The sequence below is a fragment of the Schistosoma mansoni genome, chromosome 1, assembly GCF_000237925.1.
Source record: "Schistosoma mansoni strain Puerto Rico chromosome 1, complete genome".
NCBI classification, from domain to species: Eukaryota; Metazoa; Platyhelminthes; class Trematoda; order Strigeidida; family Schistosomatidae; genus Schistosoma; species Schistosoma mansoni.
The window spans coordinates 50,757,605-50,781,578 of record NC_031495.1 but is presented as its reverse complement, the minus strand read 5'-3'; the positions used below and the strand labels follow the sequence as shown (position 1 = coordinate 50,781,578).

At 38.4% G+C, this 23,974-nt stretch overlaps 1 protein-coding gene across 1 annotated transcript; it reads left to right on the top strand.

Moving 5' to 3' along the window:
• Positions 1 to 17,613: 17,613 nt before the first annotated feature.
• Positions 17,614 to 22,807, top strand: Smp_072140 (putative rho2 GTPase). Its single transcript, XM_018794758.1, has 3 exons — positions 17,614 to 17,999; positions 20,357 to 20,547; positions 21,627 to 22,807. The coding sequence occupies exons 1-3, from the start codon at positions 17,737 to 17,739 to the stop codon at positions 21,749 to 21,751; spliced, it is 579 nt and encodes a 192-aa protein (XP_018649138.1). The 5' UTR covers positions 17,614 to 17,736; the 3' UTR covers positions 21,752 to 22,807.
• Positions 22,808 to 23,974: the final 1,167 nt, after the last annotated feature.

The window sequence follows — 23,974 nt, the reverse complement described above, 5'->3', positions numbered from 1 at the left end:
CCGTCTGTTGCAGCTGTGCTCAGATAACCGCCTATTTCTTGCAAATACTAACTTTAAGCATAAGAAAAAACATCTTTTGACATGGCGACCCCCGAATTCGTCCCAACGTTGGACCCAATTAGATCACATCGCTATCAGCCACCGATGGAGGGGCTCGATAGAAGACTGTCGCTCATTCTGGGGCACATGTTTAGACTCAGATCATGCTCTAGTGCGAGCACGTATCTGTCTGCGACTTACTAGACGTAGGAAAGACACTGCAGGGAAGCCTCTAAGGGTTCTACTTAATGATAACCAAGCTAAGAATATATTTCAGGAACAACTGGAAAAACAGTTAGACAGACATGTAAGTTGTGTCCACCCCGAAGCAGCGTGGAATGACATCCGAAAAGCTGTGGAAACAGCTGTGATATCCGCTAGTAAGGTAAGCCATAAGGTCAGGGAGAAACAATGGATCTCGGCAGCATCTACCGCACTGATAGATGCTCGAAAACTCATCCCTCCTGGCTCTCTCTAAAACATTTCAAATCAGATTTTTTAAACACAAATAGAGTGGTAACAAATCAAGTTTATTGTGTGGTAACTCGAGAAAACGTTCAACTGCAATAGCTCAACGGGTTAAGCAGTCGATTTTCAATCATTAAGCTGCAGGTTCGAAAGTCGTTTCACGTACTTCAATTTGGATAACCAAACACTAACCTCCAGTCAATGTGGATTACACACAAGTACAAAGTAAGATCAGTGGGTATGAATAGTTTCCTAATAAATATGAGTTAGTCAACATTTGTTATCATAAAACTGAGGGTGATGGAGAGGACTAAAGAAACAGTGTTTGAACAATGAACAGCATAAATGAAGTGAGACATGTGAGTAGTGGTTGAATAGTGAATGAACTAACCTGGTGTTGCTGAAGCTGGTGGTGGTGCGTCTGGTGCTGCAGGTGCTCCTGGAGCTGTCGGTGAATCTGGTGCAGCTGGTGCAGCTGGTTGCTGATCAGGTGATCCGACTGGAGCTGAGGGTGCGCCATCTACATTGAAAAACAGTAACGAAACAATGTGTTGTCGGTTTAAGTTAAGTTCAATTACAGCAATCTCATTCTGTTCGCCTCTCCATTAGGTGTGTGCAAATCGACCACTGACTTGATGAGTACCACTACCTTACTGCCTAACTGCCTAACTGCCTAACTGATTGACTGACTGATTGACTGACTGACTTGGTCGTGAATAATGACAAGCGAACGTGAGCATTGAGACGAATGTTCTCCTGAGGTGAGTGAAAGAATGTTCGTACGATTGTCAGCTGCGAAATACTTTGGGTCTCGACGCTTCCACTCACATGGTTTGAATTGTGTGAGTGGACTGTGATCGACTGCACTGGTGTCGGAACAACATACAGAGTAAGTGAGTCAGAGAGTAAGTGAGTGAGTGAGTGAGTGAGTGAGTGAATGAATCATCGGAGTGATTTATTGACGGATGGAAGGATATATGTTTGAATGGATTGGTGAATGACCAATCGAATGAATGAACGATCGAATTAATGGCTGGATGAATGAATGAATGAGTGAAAGTGGTCCGTGTCTTTTGGTTCGAAGCTCACCTCCATCACAGTGCACCATATCCAGATAGTTCACAGCGAAGACGAAAGTCAATACTGCCACCTGTGTGTGAGAGAGAGAGAAAGAGAGTGAGAGTTTTGGTTGGTTAGATGAATGAATGCCTCACCAACGTTCTTTGCATTTGTACGTTCAGTGATTTGTGATGTTTCAGTGAGTTGTGGACTAGAATTTATACGTTTGTGAAGTTGTCCATTTGTCGGTCAACCAATTGAATCTTAGTCTTCAAAAAATCGTTACTGACATTGTGACGTTTGATCGGTGAAGAAAGTGTCATTTCACTTCGATTGTGTGGAGCATTCTCTGAGATCAATTCACGGATTGAGTGGCAGAATGTGAAGTTCGCTTCTCTGTATTGTCCGATATTTGGTGTGTAGGATGAACGATGGTGTCAAGAAATGAGTTTAGAAACCGAATTATCTGTCAGTATATTTGGATTCGGATTGTTTTGGTTATTTTTCAATACTTTTTGGGTCATTCTTGTGCTTTTAAAAGCAATTTACAGCTGATTTTTCAACATCGCTCCTTTTATTAGTTTTGCTTATGGCTAATTTTGTCAGTACTCCTAATTATGCCATTTTACAGAAAGTGTTGTTGTAACAGTAACAGTTTGTGTATAGTTTTGCATTATTTCACTATCACGTCTCTATTGACACGTATGTTTGATCAAATGTGACAGTCTACGCATATATACCTTCCTCTGGCTTGAATGCTAGTCGCCTAACATTCGTTCGATGTATCATATATATATATATATATATATATATCTTACTTTCTCTAGTTGTAGATAATTATCAATAACTCGCTCTGGCACTGTAAATAACCTTACAGAACAACGTTGATTAATCATCAGGCTATCCACTTAAGAAAAAATGACAAGTTCCCTGGTGTTGCATTGGCTTTCCGTGATATATGCCATATATAAACTACTTATCAATTACTAAACCAGCAAACATAAAACTTTCTTATATTTCATGTTTGTTCTCTACATTAAATGTTGCTTTTTATATCAATCTGATCATGCCTGTAAACTGGTGTGAATTCTGTAAATATTATTTTCAGAATATATATATATATATATATATATATATATATATATATATATATATATATATAGGTTTTTGATCCGAGCCATCAAATAACAAACTATAGTCGGCGCTTCTTGAATTAAGACACCTTTGGGATTTGCCAAATAACGGTCATCAGGGCGAATGATATATGAAGCCTAAGGAATTAGCTCGAAGCCGAGCCCCAACAGAAATAGGTTAGCCCGACGCTCGAACGCAACGCAATTTTCGACAGTAAGATTTATATTTGAAAAATAGGACACACTTTGTCTTAATGTTGATTATAATTATAGCCATGGATTACTATTATCATTTTTTTATTACACGTACATTATCTCATAAACATCGTTGGACATAATTTAACAATATTAATGATAATAAATAATGACATTTCACAAACAATAGATATACTGGTACAATTTAGTAAGTCTGTTCTGTTACAGCATTGTATCATCTGTTATTATGATTGTTGTTTTCCTCTTGTTTCTCTTTTTTACATTTACATTGCTTTATTAGTGTACTATTTATCCTTTATAAACATGTCTTCGGAAAACCATACGTCAAATCCACGTTTAAAAGTCATCTGTGAGGTCTGTTAGTCTTTCTTCTCCGCCTTTTAAAGCCACCGACCCACAACTTTGGTACATAAGACTTGCAGATTATTTTGTGGCTAACCATGTTAATTCACAAGTTCGGCCACTTAAGCACACTCTTTACAGATAAAGTACGAGAGGTTTTACTATCACATTCCCGTTTCACCAGAAGGCATACCTGAAACGGCAGTAAAGACACGCACATGTCCTTTGAATTAACTAATGCAGCGCAAACTTTTCAGCAATTCATCGAATAGGTCATCAGATGTTTACTGGGGTTATGTGCGTATATCGACAACCTGCTAGCAGTAAGCGCTACGGCGGATGATCATCTATGGCAACTAAAAAGACTGTTCATGTGACTTCAAGAACATGGCATGTCTATCAACGTTGAAAAGTGTGAATTCGGGAAGGGATCCTTACAATTCCCGGGTCATATGGTAACCTCAAGGTAATAAATCAGTTCCGGTAGAATTTGCTGCTATCCGCGACTAACCGTTACCCGAGTCACGAACGCAATTACGACAATTTCTGAGGCTAATATATTTTTATACTCCATCTACCCAAAACTGTGCAACAATATTGGAACCATCGACGGACGCCTTGGAAAGGCAACCCAGACATTCCACCTGTCAACAGAGGCTGTAGGGTAGGTTGTAAGTAACATGAAACGAAAAGACGATGCTAGTCAGACGAATGTGCAAAACACCATTAGCCGTCCTGACTGATGCATCGAGTGTGGCAGTAGAAGCCATATTGCAGCAGTTAGTAAATAGCACATGTGAACCACTTTCACTCTTCTGGAAGAGATAAAATTCTACTCAGATGAGGTATAGCACGTTTGCCAGCAACTTACTGAGGAGTAAACCATTTCCGACAAATGTTCTAAAGTATAATTTTCACTGTGTACACATATTGTGAACCTCTAACGAAAGCATTAAGCACCAAACAAGATATTTATTTTCCGAGGGGAATTCGACAGTTAGAATTTATCCCCAAATCTGAGTCTCGTATACGATATATTAAAGCCAATGATAACGAAGTAGCAAATGGCCAAATAGAGTGACCGCCTACCCCTGATATTACTGAGCATACGTTTTACCGTCAAGGAAGACGTACATTGCAAAACTGTATGGTTTGTCTGTGGAACAAACTAAAGTCTGACAGGCAAATTTGTAACTCCTAGGCACGAAGTCGTATACACTGACCATATGTCGTTTCTCGAAAGACAGGAGAGTCGTGTGAACCATATAAGGTCGATGGCAATTCTAATAGTTCAACCAAAGAACAAATGAGCATGTAAGTTGACATGTGCAAAATTGTTTCCGTCCGTGTAGATGCACTCAGGCGTCATTTGCAACATCCAGATGAAGAATACTGAAGTAATGAAACAAGGAAACAAAGGCTCCACAGTTATCGAGAACAAAAAGAAGAATACATTCTCAACTAATAGACTTATACAAGTGATGCTGACAAAACAGTACAAGTTTTACAACTTATCAGCAATCCAAAGTTTTTGAGAGATGATACAATGCTCCTCCGCTTGACTAACCGTGAAACTTTGATATACTGTGATGAGCTTTGATAAGCTTTATCTGGCTTGTTCGTTTTACCAAAGTGAGGGTTTTCTCTCAAACATGATGTCTGAAGACACAAATTTCATGACTACAACTAGAACAACGTTCAGAACCAAACACAACTTAGCGGACTGAAATAATTTTTCAAGCTACTAGCCCACTCATCACTTTTGGTGTATGATTCGTAAGACAAATATAGCGTCACACTTATTTCAAACAGGCTAGTCGTTTAGCTTAGAAATATTTAACTTCAGAATACATCAGTGTGGGGAGTGTGGGAAAGCACCGAGTTAGTTTGATACGAATGATTGAACACAGCTTCTATTAATTCTATATGACAAATGTTCCCGTGGAAATGACCCAACATTCTGGATAAGTGATTGTTCTTTCAGCAATTTGTAGTTAGTTTTTGCTAAATAGTGTTGTATGTTGAACTTGAAACACCTGTGTTTTGCTGAAGCTAATAACGTGAACACGTAATGCCAGCCATTGTGTTGTTGAGATACACACCCTGTATCAAACACGATAAGTGATTTGTTGCTAGTAACATACATGCCCGTCGTTTCCAGTCAACATCCCAGTCTCTGCTGTGAGTATGCTGAACATCTAAGTGAAAAAACGTCATAAATAGAAGGAGTTTCTCGAGAACTGCTCCGTTTAAACAAAGAATTCTTCACAAAGACATATCGTCGACTCTGAGAACACCTCAGACTATATTCCGCAGCCCCGTTCAATGTAGTTTACATTGAAAATCTAGTGTGCATAGTTTCACAGGTCAGAAATACAGTGTATGAAGTGTTTTAGTGGATATCTCGTCGTATACCTTGTTTAGAAATGATCAGTAGCTGTTGAACGCTACTCTCAACAATGAAACAAGAAGCTTTTCCAGATAAGTTATTTCATAGTAGTTTCATCTGACAATTCGTTGTTGAATTTCTCACCTAGACCAAAGTGTTCATTTTTGTACGAGTAATTTGAGTCTCATAAATTTTGTTATATAATGTAGTGAGAGCGCATTTGCATCCGAATAATAATAATAAAGCAATAGTAATCGTTAAATCCAGAAATTGGACTGCATCAGTGCCTGCCCAATGTTAAAATTTCAGTCACGCTATCCCGAAATAGACAATTCAAAAGACTGCAATAGACAATATTTTCTCTATAATAACATAACAAACGTTCGAGACAGAAGACATCCAAGAGAGTCACCTATTGATAATATTTCCAAATGGTTCTGACACTTGATAAGAAACGATTGTCACAATGAGGAAACTATTCCTACCGTCCAATAAATGATATCTACTCAGAGAAGAAGGATATGCCAATTAATTTTTCTCCGAATATGAGCAACCGATAATGAGTAATAGCGAACGTTCCTAAAATCGAACAGGGAATGTACTTGGAAACCAACCCCAAGAGACACAGGTGATCAGTTCACCTAGTATCAACCAAAGTCTGGCAGACCAGTATGGTGAGCACCATAAAAACAATGTTAAGTAAAGCAAAGGAAATGTTTATCAAAAGACTCAACAACACCGAGAAAATAGTAGGGATTCAGACAATACGTTAATAGTAGACAGTATAGTAGTAATGGCTCTGATCAAACTCAAGAATGGTAACCAATATGCAAAACATAGACAACAGTAAGAGAAACAGTACATACTACAGGAATCCAAAGGTTTAGTCATAAGAAAGAACAGACATGGAGACATCTCCATGTTTTCACATGATCATGCAGAAGTAGACCTTACAATAATAATTCCATGAAATTGAATATTCAATCTAACCTGTTCTGTGTAACCACACTAATGGTACGTAATCCCAATTAATACCACATTCAGTGTCAGTCATACATAAGAGACCAGTAGACTATACAATGCTAGTTGATTGTGCTGAAGAAAAGCATAGTTAGAAGGCGTAAGTCAGTGTCGTTTCATATAGGAAATAAACAAGCGAATCAATAAAGAGACTGACTGTCAGACGGAGATCGACAATCGAACAAGTCATAAAATGTAGAAAACAGAAAACAGTGTTCAGGAATATCATTTTATTTACTCGTCAGGAAACATAGATTTCAAAGTGGAGAATCGATCTCCCACCAAATTTTCATCGTTTTGTTCATTCTTTTTTCGCCTTTTTCAAGCCTGGAAATGGAAAAATAGACGGTGAGAATAATAACGAGCTACTGATCTCGGTCGCAAGTATGAATGGGTAAATAACACATGGTTAAGTACATGTGCTGACAAACTGACGAGATGACTGACAGTGTGAGGGACTGTTTCAGTGTGACAAACTGGACGTAGTGGAGTGAATGAACAGCTGTCATTCCCCAGCATAAAGCACTAAACACAGAATAGAAATGATGAACCGAGTGCAATAAACTAAATTTGCATGGGAGATTGATGAGTTACATGAGTGTGGGTCACAGGTGGTGAACATAGAAATATCCGGTCAATAATTTTCATGTTTGAAATTTCGTAGTGAGAAACGAGTATCACTCGACTTACCATACACTTTCATCCAGTCTCTCCTAGGTTTCCCTTTGCTAGGGGTACCTGAAAAATTGATAAGGTAGATATTGATTAGTCAAAACTCATTCGGTCACAGTGATCACTGATATAAGTGTGCGTGTGTGTGTGGTGGGGTGGTGGAGTGATTAAGTGGGATGTTGAGTTCACTTTATGTGGTGACTAACACTGTCCACGTGACGTAGATTTTGATCCTAGGAATCGACCTGATTTTTTCTATGATGCCTGCACTACTGTGGAAGACTTAGATTGAGAAGCCGAGTATGGATGTCTGGATCGAACGAAATGTGTATTTCATTGAAATCGTGAGGCGGTATGGGTTAGAAAACCATTGAAAACCTGGAGACACTGAACGGCTGCTTCGTCCGAGTGTGGAGCTCTTCATCAGCACGTATCTACAACTCCAAAACCGGGGATCGAACACAAGACCTTCAGTTTCCCGAGCGAGTGTCCAACCCGTGGACCACTGAGTCGGAATCCAATGGTGTGCAAGTTTAACTTCGTGATTTCAATGAAATTCAACAGTCTCCACAACTCCATATTGACTAACTGTATACTGTTCACAAACTTAGAACCTCTCTATCTAAACAATCTACTCTAAAAGCTATTTATATCGAAGATGATCAGATTGTTCTAAACATCCGGTTGATTTGATAAGATGATGAAACGACTGAAATGGTCAGGCCAATGACTTTTGATAAGATAGGGCCTCAAACGAAAGTACTTCAGATGATAGATCTGCTCTAGCTAACTGTCCTACATTTCTTACAAAGTCGTTGCTACGACCAATTGGCAAACCACTCAACTAAAATAGCATGACTATGAGTCACCTGTCAGTTAACAAATGAAATCGGTTTGATTCTCCGATTTTCACAAATCTTGTTTATCAAATCCAACCCTTCAAAACTACTGTTTGGCTGCTGATCACATAATCTGTGCATAATCTGTATCTACAGCAATAAGTTCTGATGAGAATAAAATTATTTTGAGAACGTCAAAGTAGTAGTATTTGGGTTTTCATGTTTTCATCTATAATTGCCGTAAATATGGAGGAAACCAACCACATCGATGTATTGGGAGACCGGTAGCGTTTACTACTGACACATCGGGTGTAAAACATCCTATGTGAGTAAAACACTTGATTGATTGAGTGAAAATACTTTCTTAAAAATTATGTTCATGTTGAGTTAATGCACACAACCAGAACACATACCTCTAACAATCAATAGTATAAATCCTGTGAGAAGGATCATGCTTTATGAATCGACTTACAGGATTCAGACTTTGTAGGCACAGAGGCTGGTGCTTGAGCAGATTCAGTTGGTTTTGCGGCTGCATCTATATGGAAAAGTGGAAAACAACACCTTGCTGATCTAGTATAAATCAAATTTAACGAGTTCCATTCAGTATGCATATAGGGTGATGTTGATGAAAGGAGAAAAACAAATGGAGGTTTTGATAGTTATCGGTATCGTAGATCAATGCTGTTTACTGCTCCAGTAATATGCTGTAGGATGCGTAAGTGAGTCATAACACACTCCAGTGACAGAAAGAACTACTGATCAGATAAATGGGTGAATGAGAGATTGAATAAGTGATAGAAGCGTGTCTGTTCATGTATAACTCACCTTCGTCACAGTATGTCACACCAAGATAGTTGACAGTGAGAGTGAAAATGAGTACGACTACCTGAAAATGAAAGAGCAATCGAGTTGGTTTGATCGGTTACATGCATGAATTCCTTACCAATGTTCTATCCATTTGTGTGATTACTGAGTTCCGATGTTCCAGTGAGATGTGCACTAGAATTTATATGCTTGTAAAGTTGTCGATTTCCTAATCAACTCTGTATTCAATAAATCGCTACCGGTAACATGACGTCTTGTCATTGAACTGAAAATTAGATCGTGTCATATGAGTCATGCCAATTTTACCAGGCATACGGTTCAGTGAAATCGATTGGGTGAAGTTGAAAATTTCGCTTTGAGAGTAATATATGACAAATTTAATGAAGAGTAATTTTCCACCCAATGTTTAGTGATGTTAACAGTAAAGACAGCGAAACATAACTTTACTGTGATCCTCAATAACTTATTGAATTTGTCATATATTACTCTCAAAGCGAAATTTTCAACTTCACCCAATCGATTTCACTGAACCGTATGCCTGGTAAAATTGGCATGACTCATATGACACGATCTAATTTTCAGTTCAATGACAAGACGTCATGTTACCGGTAGCGATTTATTGAATACAGAGTTGATTAGGAAATCGACAACTTTACAAGCATATAAATTCTAGTGCACATCTCACTGGAACATCGGAACTCAGTAATCACACAAATGGATAGAACATTGGTAAGGAATTCATGCATGTAACCGATCAAAACAACTCGATTGCTCTTTCATTTTCAGGTAGTCGTACTCATTTTCACTCTCACTGTCAACTATCTTGGTGTGACATACTGTGACGAAGGTGAGTTATACATGAACAGACACGCTTCTATCACTTATTCAATCTCTCATTCACCCATTTATCTGATCAGTAGTTCTTTCTGTCACTGGAGTGTGTTATGACTCACTTACGCATCCTACAGCATATTACTGGAGCAGTAAACAGCATTGATCTACGATACCGATAACTATCAAAACCTCCATTTATTTTTCTCCTTTCATCAACATCACCCTATATGCATACTGAATGGAACTCGTTAAATTTGATTTATACTAGATCAGCAAGGTGTTGTTTTCCACTTTTCCATATAGATGCAGCCGCAAAACCAACTGAATCTGCTCAAGCACCAGCCTCTGTGCCTACAAAGTCTGAATCCTGTAAGTCGATTCATAAAGCATGATCCTTCTCACAGGATTTATACTATTGATTGTTAGAGGTATGTGTTCTGGTTGTGTGCATTAACTCAACATGAACATAATTTTTAAGAAAGTATTTTCACTCAATCAATCAAGTGTTTTACTCACATAGGATGTTTTACACCCGATGTGTCAGTAGTAAACGCTACCGGTCTCCCAATACATCGATGTGGTTGGTTTCCTCCATATTTACGGCAATTATAGATGAAAACATGAAAACCCAAATACTACTACTTTGACGTTCTCAAAATAATTTTATTCTCATCAGAACTTATTGCTGTAGATACAGATTATGCACAGATTATGTGATCAGCAGCCAAACAGTAGTTTTGAAGGGTTGGATTTGATAAACAAGATTTGTGAAAATCGGAGAATCAAACCGATTTCATTTGTTAACTGACAGGTGACTCATAGTCATACTATTTTAGTTGAGTGGTTTGCCAATTGGTCGTAGCAACGACTTTGTAAGAAATGTAGGACAGTTAGCTAGAGCAGATCTATCATCTGAAGTACTTTCGTTTGAGGCCCTATCTTATCAAAAGTCATTGGCCTGACCATTTCAGTCGTTTCATCATCTTATCAAATCAACCGGATGTTTAGAACAATCTGATCATCTTCGATATAAATAGCTTTTAGAGTAGATTGTTTAGATAGAGAGGTTCTAAGTTTGTGAACAGTATACAGTTAGTCAATATGGAGTTGTGGAGACTGTTGAATTTCATTGAAATCACGAAGTTAAACTTGCACACCATTGGATTCCGACTCAGTGGTCCACGGGTTGGACACTCGCTCGGGAAACTGAAGGTCTTGTGTTCGATCCCCGGTTTTGGAGTTGTAGATACGTGCTGATGAAGAGCTCCACACTCGGACGAAGCAGCCGTTCAGTGTCTCCAGGTTTTCAATGGTTTTCTAACCCATACCGCCTCACGATTTCAATGAAATACACATTTCGTTCGATCCAGACATCCATACTCGGCTTCTCAATCTAAGTCTTCCACAGTAGTGCAGGCATCATAGAAAAAATCAGGTCGATTCCTAGGATCAAAATCTACGTCACGTGGACAGTGTTAGTCACCACATAAAGTGAACTCAACATCCCACTTAATCACTCCACCACCCCACCACACACACACGCACACTTATATCAGTGATCACTGTGACCGAATGAGTTTTGACTAATCAATATCTACCTTATCAATTTTTCAGGTACCCCTAGCAAAGGGAAACCTAGGAGAGACTGGATGAAAGTGTATGGTAAGTCGAGTGATACTCGTTTCTCACTACGAAATTTCAAACATGAAAATTATTGACCGGATATTTCTATGTTCACCACCTGTGACCCACACTCATGTAACTCATCAATCTCCCATGCAAATTTAGTTTATTGCACTCGGTTCGTCATTTCTATTCTGTGTTTAGTGCTTTATGCTGGGGAATGACAGCTGTTCATTCACTCCACTACGTCCAGTTTGTCACACTGAAACAGTCCCTCACACTGTCAGTCATCTCGTCAGTTTGTCAGCACATGTACTTAACCATGTGTTATTTACCCATTCATACTTGCGACCGAGATCAGTAGCTCGTTATTATTTTCACCGTCTATTTTTCCATTTCCAGGCTTGAAAAAGGCGAAAAAAGAATGAACAAAACGATGAAAATTTGGTGGGAGATCGATTCTCCACTTTGAAATCTATGTTTCCTGACGAGTAAATAAAATGATATTCCTGAACACTGTTTTCTGTTTTCTACATTTTATGACTTGTTCGATTGTCGATCTCCGTCTGACAGTCAGTCTCTTTATTGATTCGCTTGTTTATTTCCTATATGAAACGACACTGACTTACGCCTTCTAACTATGCTTTTCTTCAGCACAATCAACTAGCATTGTATAGTCTACTGGTCTCTTATGTATGACTGACACTGAATGTGGTATTAATTGGGATTACGTACCATTAGTGTGGTTACACAGAACAGGTTAGATTGAATATTCAATTTCATGGAATTATTATTGTAAGGTCTACTTCTGCATGATCATGTGAAAACATGGAGATGTCTCCATGTCTGTTCTTTCTTATGACTAAACCTTTGGATTCCTGTAGTATGTACTGTTTCTCTTACTGTTGTCTATGTTTTGCATATTGGTTACCATTCTTGAGTTTGATCAGAGCCATTACTACTATACTGTCTACTATTAACGTATTGTCTGAATCCCTACTATTTTCTCGGTGTTGTTGAGTCTTTTGATAAACATTTCCTTTGCTTTACTTAACATTGTTTTTATGGTGCTCACCATACTGGTCTGCCAAACTTTGGTTGATACTAGGTGAACTGATCACCTGTGTCTCTTGGGGTTGGTTTCCAAGCACATTCCCTGTTCGATTTTAGGAACGTTCGCTATTACTCATTATCGGTTGCTCATATTCGGAGAAAAATTAATTGGCATATCCTTCTTCTCTGAGTAGGATGTTATTTATTGACCGGTCGTTTTGTATTGAGAATACTGTTGGGCGGCCTGTTATCCTTTATTAGATGTAGCAGGCGTAATTAATTAAATAAATTAGACTTTTTATTCTATGAGACCTGACATGAAATTCTCACCATTGTCTACACTGTCTCGTCGTATCGTAAGTTCAGCAATGTGATGTACGGAGCTTCAGAGGAACACATTTGTGCTAAAGGTAGATTAATATATTCAGTGTGAATAATGATTGGTTTTACAGAATGACCAAGGCTGAGCCATGTCATCCGATTACATGAATCTTCCCGTGTTCGCCATTGTTGGCCTTCTCTCTGTGTTAAATGCTTAATTCCTACTTCCCCAGTTATCTCATGTTCAGCTTTGAGGATTGTGTGCTTAGGCTCAATACCACATAAATCCTCTATTTCTGAGGACAAGAAAAATGAGGGCATTCAGATGCAAATCTATCACTAAGTAATTTAAGATTTATGATCAAGTTACCTCTTGTTCTTCGATATGACGATGGAAATATGTTTGGTTTAGTCAGCCGAGCATCGTATGGGACTTCGCTGTTCCGGGAATCAGCTTAGTTGCGGTTCCTTGAACCTTTACCAACGGCTCACAGCCATTTTTTGGGCAGGCGCTAGCCGCTTACATTCAGTGCTTCGGTTTAGGGCGAACGAATACTGTATACATAGTGTAAAATGTTCCAGCATTGACATGACTAGAAGCCCTACGTAATGAACAGAAGGTTCTAAAACCTGTGTTGGGGATCTTATGGCAGTGTGCAGTAGGTTTTAGGTCTTGGCTAACGATGACTCCTAAGTCACTGTGTGTCTGGACGACAGGGACCCAATGGTATTCACCACATACGTAACTGTACCTTAGTGACCAATATGCATTACTATATGCGGAGTCGAAACTGTTTCGATATGTTTAATTGTTCTACATATAGACCATAGGGATCTGAAACCGTGTACGTATCTGTGACCAATATGCATTCATAATGTATTTAGAAGCATTTATCGACAACTGCTAAATTCTATACCGGTCACATAATTCCGCCAGTTCGTTTTGAAGCCCCAAACTATCACCATTACTTATCTCCCTCCATATCCTAACACCATCGGTTATAAGAGACCGATGATGAAAGGAAGCTAAGGTCATTTTCATACGGGAGGAATAACACGGGTCTCCAAACCGTACCCCGAGGCACTTCGGTTAGCACAGCTTATTAGCTAGACAACTTTAGGTTTACCTGCAATATATGTTGACGCTCAACTGGTAAGTCCTTCATTCACTTTAATAAGTTGCCTCCGATCCCGATATTAGTTAACTTATATAACAGTCGGTTGTGATGAACTTTGTCAAAAGCTTTGCCGAAGTAAATGCCGGCTACTCCTTTAGTTAACTTTTGGTCTTTAAGGGCGCACTAACTTTCACGAGCATCTGATAAGTTTGAGATAGGAATAGCATGTTACAAAGTCATGCTGCTTTTCAGAAAGGATCCGGTTTTCGTCGAGATACCTGAACTACTCCTTCCGAATGATCTTTACCAGAATTTTAACAACCACGCTAGTTAGGTTTACAGATCAATAGTTCTCTGGTTTATGTTTCGTACCTGTTTTGAAGACAAGACTTAATATAGCATTCGTACAGTCTTTTGTTTATCAACCCTGGGTTACAGACAGATTGAAACATATGCGTAAGGGATTTGTGACGAGATTTGCTAGTTCCCTCAATAACCTAGGATGCAGCTCATCGGGTCCCGGGGATTTGCTTATATCAAGCTCATTTGACAGACAAAAGACATTGAGTTCTTTACTGGCTACGGCGTCTAGTGTAAATGTGAGGGATTTGTATGAACTGAAGAGGAAGGTGACTCTACAGTAAGTACATTGCTAAAGTAGTTTGACAATACCTGAGCTTTACCACAGTCGTTCTCCATTAATGATGAATTAATGTTGTCTCCTTATAATAATGGAATATATCCTCTTCTCTTAGTACTCTGGTTTATGTACGAGTATAATCGTTTAGGGTATATTACAGATCCCTCAACAAGTTTTTCTCCGCACAACCCCCTAGACTCATGAAGGGCGGAAGCACAAATATATTGAGATTCTCGATATTGAGATTTTGTCTCATCAGCACTCAGTGACCTAAATCTCTCCCACATTCTTCACGTCTTACGGACTGGAGTGAGAACCTCTTCATTGAACCACGATGAGGAGTTTCTCGGACCCGTTGTTGTAGTCCAAGGGTTGTGCGGTGCAGTGACGTTTATGTACGAATTTCCGAATACATCTCAGGCCATTACGATGGGGACTCTAGTTCTAATGGCCAACCTACTGAGGATTCTGATTGTTCAACTTCCTGTATATTTGCTTCCTAGGGGTTTGATCTGGTCTGGGCAGATAGATGTTCGGCCATACTGAAATAAACGTCTAGAACTGCACGATCACTTTTACACAGGGGTGGCATGTAATGGAGATTTGTGATGTTATCCTTATAATGGACCAATATGGAACCTAGTAAGGATAATTCCTATCTTAGTCGTACCTAGCTACATCTTTCACATGTTGCACAATAGAACATGTGCTAAGTGATTCAACTAGATTTCGTTCGAAAGTCTTCTCTGAGAACCAATTTCTCAGATTCTTCCGGTCCACCGTAGGTGCATCAAAGTCCTCTGGGATTAAGCATCTACCATTTGGTGACAAAGTGTTAAATTGTCTAGCAACACCTCATTCGTCTCACAGTTTGGACTGCGGTAGATTAAGCCAATCAACAACTCTTGTTCTTTGCATTTTAAGTGGCAACTAACTTATTCGCATACCCCGCTTTCATGGGATATATTATCAACAACTGTAAATAGAATGGTATTTCAAATGGAGTGAGCTACTCCCTCTCCCTTTAGCTTCAGGGTTCTATCGTTGTTTACTAATGTGAGACTTTCAAAATCAAGTCCCCTGTTGTCTGCATACTGTGTCAACCAAGTTTCTATGACTTCGATTTCATACGGCTTGGTAGGGTCCATCTGTACACCTAACTCCGATCCCTTGTTAACCAGGCTCCGGGCACTTGTGCAAGAGATCCGCAGACCATCCAAATGGCTTTGTACTGTGGCTTCGGTATTATTTTCTGTTGGAGCCCTACCACTCAAAAATTGGCAATTTTGAGGTCTTTCTCGCCAACATCTAACCTCAGTTTGGTTTTTCCTGTTTCTTACCTTTTACATCATTGCGAGCGACAAGTCCTTATGGACAAAGACTCCTGACCCCTTTAATTATATTTAGTCAGTAATATCAAGCCCCTCTCATTTGGAGATTCAAACACTATTTTGGACAGCCTGGTCTACAAACCTTTGGCGAGGTAACTCCCGAGATACGCCGAGGCATTAGCTAGTTTGGTAGCTCTCTTATCTACCTAATGTCACGCTCAAAAAAAAATCTGGGTTCTGAACTCTCACTCTTCTTGACTCCATGGAAGACAAATGACCTGTCCCTGTGATCAGTCTTCAATTTACCAGCTACTGTTTGCGGGACTGGCTTTTCTTTAGAAACCTCGGGTAGTTTCTTATTTTTGATCTGTATCCATTCATCAACTTTCACTGGAGTAGCAATCACATTCGCGTTACACACACTGTGGGATCCTGGATGACTGTCCATGGCTTGGGTAGTCGGGTTGTTTTTCCTGATGAGAACATACCTAACCTCACAGTTCGGTTTGCTAGGATTTTCCTTCCAGGTTCCATTTTAAGAGCGGGGGGCAAATGAAACTTCCTTCCTTGAGCTTGTATTTCTAACAGACTTCTTTATAGGCTGTCCTTCCTCTGTTGGTCCATGTAAGTCAATCGACTCTGAGCCTAATTGAGGTGAATTCACACCAATTGGCGTATCGACCGGGCGAGTACCACTAAATGTGTCTCGATTACGCTTGCTAATACTCATTTTAGCAGCATCCACCATTGGCTTCAGATAGCTTCGGATAGCAAGCTGTTATTTTCCAAGCCGCATTGCTGACACAACCACACACAGCTATTTTTACTAAGTCGTTCGAAAGCTGAAGGCGTTAGATTAGTGTAAACCTCGCGCTACCATTCTTTTCATTCATCGCGCTGCATGGTATCGACAGCCTGAGCGTTGGCAATCGCTTTTTTGCATTATCCAGTTACCACTCTGAGGTTTTCGAAAAGAGGCTAAACATGAACAATACCCAGAAACTAAGCAAATTAGTGACCAGAAAAAGTGAAGAACTGTAAGTTGTTAGAACCAAAATTGCAAACAAATGCAAACAACTGATGAATTCAAAAGTACCTATGATAAATTACTTTCATTGAAGAGTGATAATCTTGGCGACTACTCTAGCTGAGGTAAATTTGTCTAAAGCGAAAACAGTAGTCTTGATGCATGATAAACAATCGAAACAACAAAATTAAGTTAGCGAGGAAAAACATCACTGTGTAGCACGTTGTATTTCGACGTTTACTTGGGAGCAGGAGCGACCTGAAACAGCAACACAACAGTCAGGACAGACAAGTGCGTCTGAAGTGAGAACACGGTGTGCTGGTGCAGCAGATATATTTGAAATTGAAAAACGCGGTTTTTAGTACAAAAGGGGAAAGTTATTACAAAATAGTTTTACCCGTTATTCTGCAGGTTCAGACGGCGTAGGGCTTGTTCTTCTTCTTCCAGTGCATTCACTCTTTGTTGCCCTGCAATGAGAAATACAAACACACATTATTAATGTTGCACGTAATGATTTTTATTACCGTTACAACTGCTCTTTTTAAATAGAGCGCGTTTCAGTTTTCTTTCTTAGCTGATATATCAGTTTCGTCGTGTTCGCATGTTGCTTTGCCAGATGGAAATGAATAAAAAGGAACGAATAGTTCTATTATGCTACTAAGAAAAGTTGACGTTATCTAACTACGAATTGCAGTTTGGTCCATTTCTTGGCTTGCACCAACGGTAGGTCAGCCTTTGTTTCGGCGCTCACTCCGAACTTCACCTTTTGAATCTCGGTGGGGATATGGCTGCTATTCGTAAGAAACTGGTTATTGTCGGGGATGGAGCTTGTGGAAAGACGTGTCTGCTCATTGTCTTCAGCAAAGATCAGTTTCCAGAAGTGTACGTGCCAACTGTCTTTGAAAACTATGTCGCTGATATTGAAGTTGATGGGAAGCAAGTAGAGTTGGCGCTTTGGGATACCGCGGGTCAAGAAGACTACGATAGACTTCGACCTTTGTCATATCCCGACACTGATGTCATATTAATGTGTTTTTCAATAGACAGGTTGGTTGACAGTTTTGTCCATATATACGTTAGTTGGCCTTAATTGAAAGTGACTGTGAATCATATTGTTTGCTTTATTTGATTCATAACGCTCTTTGAAATTTATTGCAAAATCATACAGGACTCAACGTGTGCCTTGTTTTAGTTCCTGTTTATCTGAGGTGCTTGATTTTGTGCCTAGCAACACGCTGAAAGCAGTAGTCTTATATCATGTGACGCCAATCTGCTTTGTATTCGTCACCTTATTTCACTAACTGCTATCTAGATAACAATGTATATCATTTTGTCTCACAAAGATGTCTAGTCTCGCAAATTCGTTATTATTTGCAATCAATTACTGAGTCTAGTGTTTGAGACTACTAATCGAAGTAGTCCCTTGCAGAGTTTTGTTTCTTTCTTATAAACACGGTTAGCGACCAAGCTCAGGTTGATGTCCAGCTACTACACTCTAGCTAATATCTCTGTAAGTTTGACTAAAAGCCAACCTCCATATTTAGAGACCTCTGAAACCAACCTTCCAGGTCCTACTGCTAGGGGTGGCTAGATCAAGACATGGTGCCAGTCCATGAAGTCATAGACTGTTGTGTCGGGTTGTATGGTTAGGTGCAGACGGTGTGGATAAAACCGGTAAGTAAAGGTGGATAGTTTTGGTCGTTTTTTCTCTGTGCTGGATGGTTCGGTCGTGGAATTTTCACCATTCTTTTAAAAGGCATCAGCACAGACTTGAAGTTTGCGCTCAGAGGATAAAACTCCACCAAAACCAGTAGGTAAACACCGGTCAGTGGTTACAGATGCAGTTTGAAGCCTGCCATAATAGCCCTGATGCATTTGCTTCTTATCTTCCAGATTTTGTGTTTCAATGTTCCTTCATACTTACCTTTTCTGTCATCTGATTTTGCAGCCTCAAATGGTGTCCGGCAAGGCTGTCCACCATTGACTTAGAATTCGCAGATGACATAGCCCTGTTCGGTGAAGACACTGATAAAACTCAGAGTATCTTGGTAGCACTCAGCAATAATGCCAGGATGTTTGTGATGTGTTCCCCCCCCCGCCTAAATTCAAATTGCCTCTTCAGAACTGACCTGAGTCAACACCTGAATTAAAGATACGGAGTGAAGTAGTCGAATGCGTCGACAACCTCACTTGGAAGTCTGATAAGCTTTAATGGGTTGGTGCCTGACGAAATCTCTGCACGGATTCAAAAACCTCGTTTGGCTTTTGCCAACTTACGTGACCTATGGCGAAGGCGAGATATCCGTCTATCAATAAAATGAAGAGCACACTGAGCGGCAGTTCGTTCTGTTCTACTTTACGGTTGCGGAGCGTGACTATTAAGGGTATAAGCTACCCGTAAGTTACTAGTATTGGATTACACATGTCTTAGAAATACTGTTCGTATCTGCTGGGATCACCAGGTAAGTAATAGTGAGGTTAGACGCATGGTATTAGGGAATGGCGGTAAATCAGTTAATGAAGTTGTGAATCTTCATAGACTGAGATGGTTGGGCCGCATATTACGAATGCTAAACCACCGGTATAGTACAGGAAGAAAGACATATGAAGCAATTTCAATCTCACGGTTTAAGGAAAAACAAAGAGCGTATACGCCTATGTCATTGCAACCGATTCTGAGCCTTGTCATCCAGAGTTTCCAGCCATTGGTTGCGATAGTTACGCGGACCACAATAAAGTAGTCTTCATCTGCCATCATGGCTGAGATCAGAAGTTAGTGACTTCAAGGATTGATGCCGCGTTTTGGTTTGGCTGCCTCTAACTTTCTTCCAGCCGTCTCCAATGCTAGTCAGCATTGCGCATCGTGGTAATCGATAGTTTAGCATTCGTAATATGCGGCCCAACCATCTCAGTCTATGAAGATTCACAACTTCATTAACTGATTTACCGCCATTCCCTAATACCATGCGTCTAACCTCACTATTACTTACCTGGTGATCCCAGCAGATACGAACAGTATTTCTAAGACATGTGTAATCCAATACTAGTAACTTACGGGTAGCTTATACCCTTAATAGTCACGCTCCGCAACCGTAAAGTAGAACAGAACGAACTGCCGCTCAGTGTGCTCTTCATTTTATTGATAGACGGATATCTCGCCTTCGCCATAGGTCACGTAAGTTGGCAAAAGCCAAACGAGGTTTTTGAATCCGTGCAGTGTTTAGTAATAGTTAATGGTAGGTTGTTGTGATTTCAAATATGTATTTAGAGAAATGGGATATACTTTCAATTTGACAAATTTATTTACCACTACCCTTCAGTATAAGGAAAGTTGAGATCTCATCAGTTGTATCTCTCACCAACTATATTCTGATTTTTCATCGATTGATTCATCTCTTAATTAGCACCGATAGTCTCGATAATATCACTGAGAAATGGTATCCTGAAGTAAAACACTTCTGTCCAAATGTTCCGATCATCCTTGTGGGTAACAAACAAGATCTGCGTAATGATGAGCGGGCACATCATGAATTAGCCAAAGTTCGTCAGGAATTAGTCAAATCCGAAGAAGGTCGCCTTGTATGTGATCGTATTAGTAAGTTATTTTTAATTAACATGCTTTGTGAAATTTTATGTTTAGAGTTTCATTCGGGTAAAATTGAAGTATTTTGCTTACACGTAATAATTACAACATATTAAGGTTTTAGAGTCCCATATGTATTGTTTCATATCCGTAGTAGTTTATAATGTAAGGCTACCATCCAGTTTGCACTATCATTTCCATCTTTTAGGAAAGGTTCTGATATGATAAGTTTAACTGTTCTATAACGTATTTGGTGGTTTTTTATTTATACCTCATGAACAGCTTACTGAAAATACTCAACATATCTGTCTGAAAACTTCAGATTTGGATTGATAAAAGTTTGATATTTTATGGATTTTTCATGGTTTAAAAAACGACAGGGAATCAAGAAATAGATTTAAAGCGAAGTAGCTATATTGTGAATAAACACTGGAAAAAGTTTGATCAAAAGTAGTGATTTAATGATAAAATTACTGGATTTTTAGGTCACATTCTCAAATTCTGTTCCATCTACTTCGTCTTAACCAGTCTAGTGTTATTAGAAGTCTTCAAATGAAGTGTGACTCAAAGTCGCATACATATACCCGTTTGTAGTTATGGTGATTTGTCCATAAATGCCCTGGGACAGCCGAGAGATTATTTAATTTCTTATAGTACTAGTGACTGGTTGCATAGTTACTGACAGAACCAAGTTGATTGAATATCCTGTAGTAATTAAACCAATTGGACGACCTTTCCACTGACATTGTTTCGAAGTTTGTTGTAGCTGAAATAATTTTGGGATATTCACGTATTTATTTCAACCGACGACCTGTTTACATGTTTACATGAGTCAGTGATCCAGTTACTCGATCTTCAGTTATTAGACGGCGAATTAAAATAACTGACCTCACGGAATCATAATGTGGGTATGAATTACTAGTTTTGTTTATGCTCACATCAATGGTGTTGGTCGTAGATATACGTACTTAATTACTGAGTGTTATGTTATGCAGTTAGTTTTGCCTTGGAATTGTTGTGAATTAATCTTTGTTTCTTTAAAACCCCCATACTATATCAATAAGTATTATGTTCTTCCTTTAAATTTACAGATGCTTATGGATATTTAGAGTGTTCTGCTAAAACAAAGGAAGGTGTTCGTAAAGTTTTTGAGACAGCTACACGTGCTGCTTTAAATACTAAACGTAAAAGAAAGAAAGGCTGTGAACTTGTTTAAGAAAAAAGAGGGGATTTATTTTGTTTGAATTTTCATTGTTGAGTGATGATAAAATACTATTGGGTTTGTTGAGTTAATGTAATGTACTTCCATGTATCATTTATATATATATATATATATATATATATATATATATATATATACCATACTACTTGTGTACGTTTTTTTAAAAGTATTTTAATTTATTCCTATTTTTCTGTTTCCTTGTGTGTGTGTGCACTCGTCAGTGTGTTATTATCATGCTAGAGAGTTATTCGTCGTGTACTTCATGCATTTACGTCTGAAAAAAACCATTTACATAATGTGTTCTTAGTTTTAACGATCATTATAAGACGCGTAGTTCGTTATTGTCTTCTCTATCTCTTAATAATAAATCTATCGTTACTTTCTCGTCTTTATATTTTGTAGCTGCTATTCACCATTTATTTACTGATATAAATAGATAGTAAGATTTTCAAGATGTGTATGGAATGATTGAATAATAAATCATTATGTGTAGTTGTGTTGAAGTGAATTACTTGGAATTTTTGTGCAATAAAAAAAGAAATATGCACTTTTTTGTGTAGCTAATTTTAGATGTCTCCTGGTCGAACTGTCTATCCTCCTTAGTATTGTATCCTCTCATATTATTTCAGTAAAGATACATTTTTTATAAGATCATTTTTTTTGTAAGAGGAAAATCTTGAATTTGTGTTTCTTGTTTCTCAGTAATATGGTCTTTTAATTTCCTGTTTGTTCGGCTAAATGTTATATTCTCGGTATTGAACAGTTATCTTTTGCTTCAATAATGAATTTTTGGCCTGGATAAGTACACTTGTTTATCTGTTCGTTTTATTTTGGAAGTATATGCTGAATTATAAAGCCTCTTTAAAGAATATATACATCTGTATGATTATTTGTTATATACTGTCATCTATACAACTACGTTGATTTATAAATGCATGTGTTACTCAACATTATGCCCCGGCACATTTATTATAGTTTTTTTTCTGTCTTCTACAAAATCTACCGCGTTTTAAATTTGCGTAATAAAACTAATAAATATTCTTGATATAATCTAGTTGTTTTTATAGATTAGATTACAGCCTAATGACAGGTTTGTAATGGTATATCTTCTAAATATTTTCTATACTTTGTACGTAAGTCGTTCTCATGACTGTTATTAAATGATTTTTCAATGATGTATGGATTTCATCAGAAATGTAGTAACTAACGCCAAACCTAAGTTCAGTGTTGGCTTTCAAGTGCTCCCAACCGTTTAACGAATAGTTAAAAGAAAATGGTCAACAATCAGACAACATATAGTTTATTATTAGGCAATGATGACTAGACATCAAATAAATTTGGCTCTTTGGATAATGGTTAGATTTCCGTCTATTATTATCAGGTAATTAAATAATTAAGTCAATACCATTTAAAATGATTGCCGAAGGACTGTCCAAGTAGTATTGATGACACCAGAGAACTTGTTTTGTTTATCACTATGTGCTCAACACATACATAATGAAGACATTAAAAAACAGGATGAATAGAGTTTTTGGTAATAGGCCTAATTAAAAAGACTTACAACTCTAATATTTCCAGTGGATTATGAAGTAATTTTTGGTAAAAGTACTTTCAAGGCAGTATCAGATGAGCAAATGTTTTCGATTTATCGTACATACAACGTTGGTAAAATGATTTCGTGAATAGGTTATAGCTAATTGCTTCAGATTTCCGGAAAGTAACCGGTAAATTAATGCATAAAGAGAGTGGATGTAGAATATAAAATATCCACCCTTGGAATTGAGTTGTAAATACTAAAATTCAGTGATTTCACAATATGCTTTGAGCTATTAGATGTAAGGGTATTTTATTTGGTATCCTGAAGTTACTATATTTAGTTTTAGCCACTGCTTCTACATTGGATCACCTTCAACCTAACGATTTTTCCCCTCATAACTACTGTATTATCTAATTAGTGACACTAAGATACCTAACTATTTCCTAGACAAAAATTTAACATAAGTTACTCTCCAACTAGAACAATTGAATTTTCCTAACCAATTAGCTCATGAAGGCCAATAACATTACCTCGTTGCTGAATCAGTAGTTGGTAAAGACTGGGCTTAACCAAAGACATAACTGCAAGCTAATCACTAATTATTAGGGCACTGTTGTGTTTTACTGAGATTCAAATAAATGGTCGATCTAGGCATGGTGTCATAGAAAGAGTTAAGATCA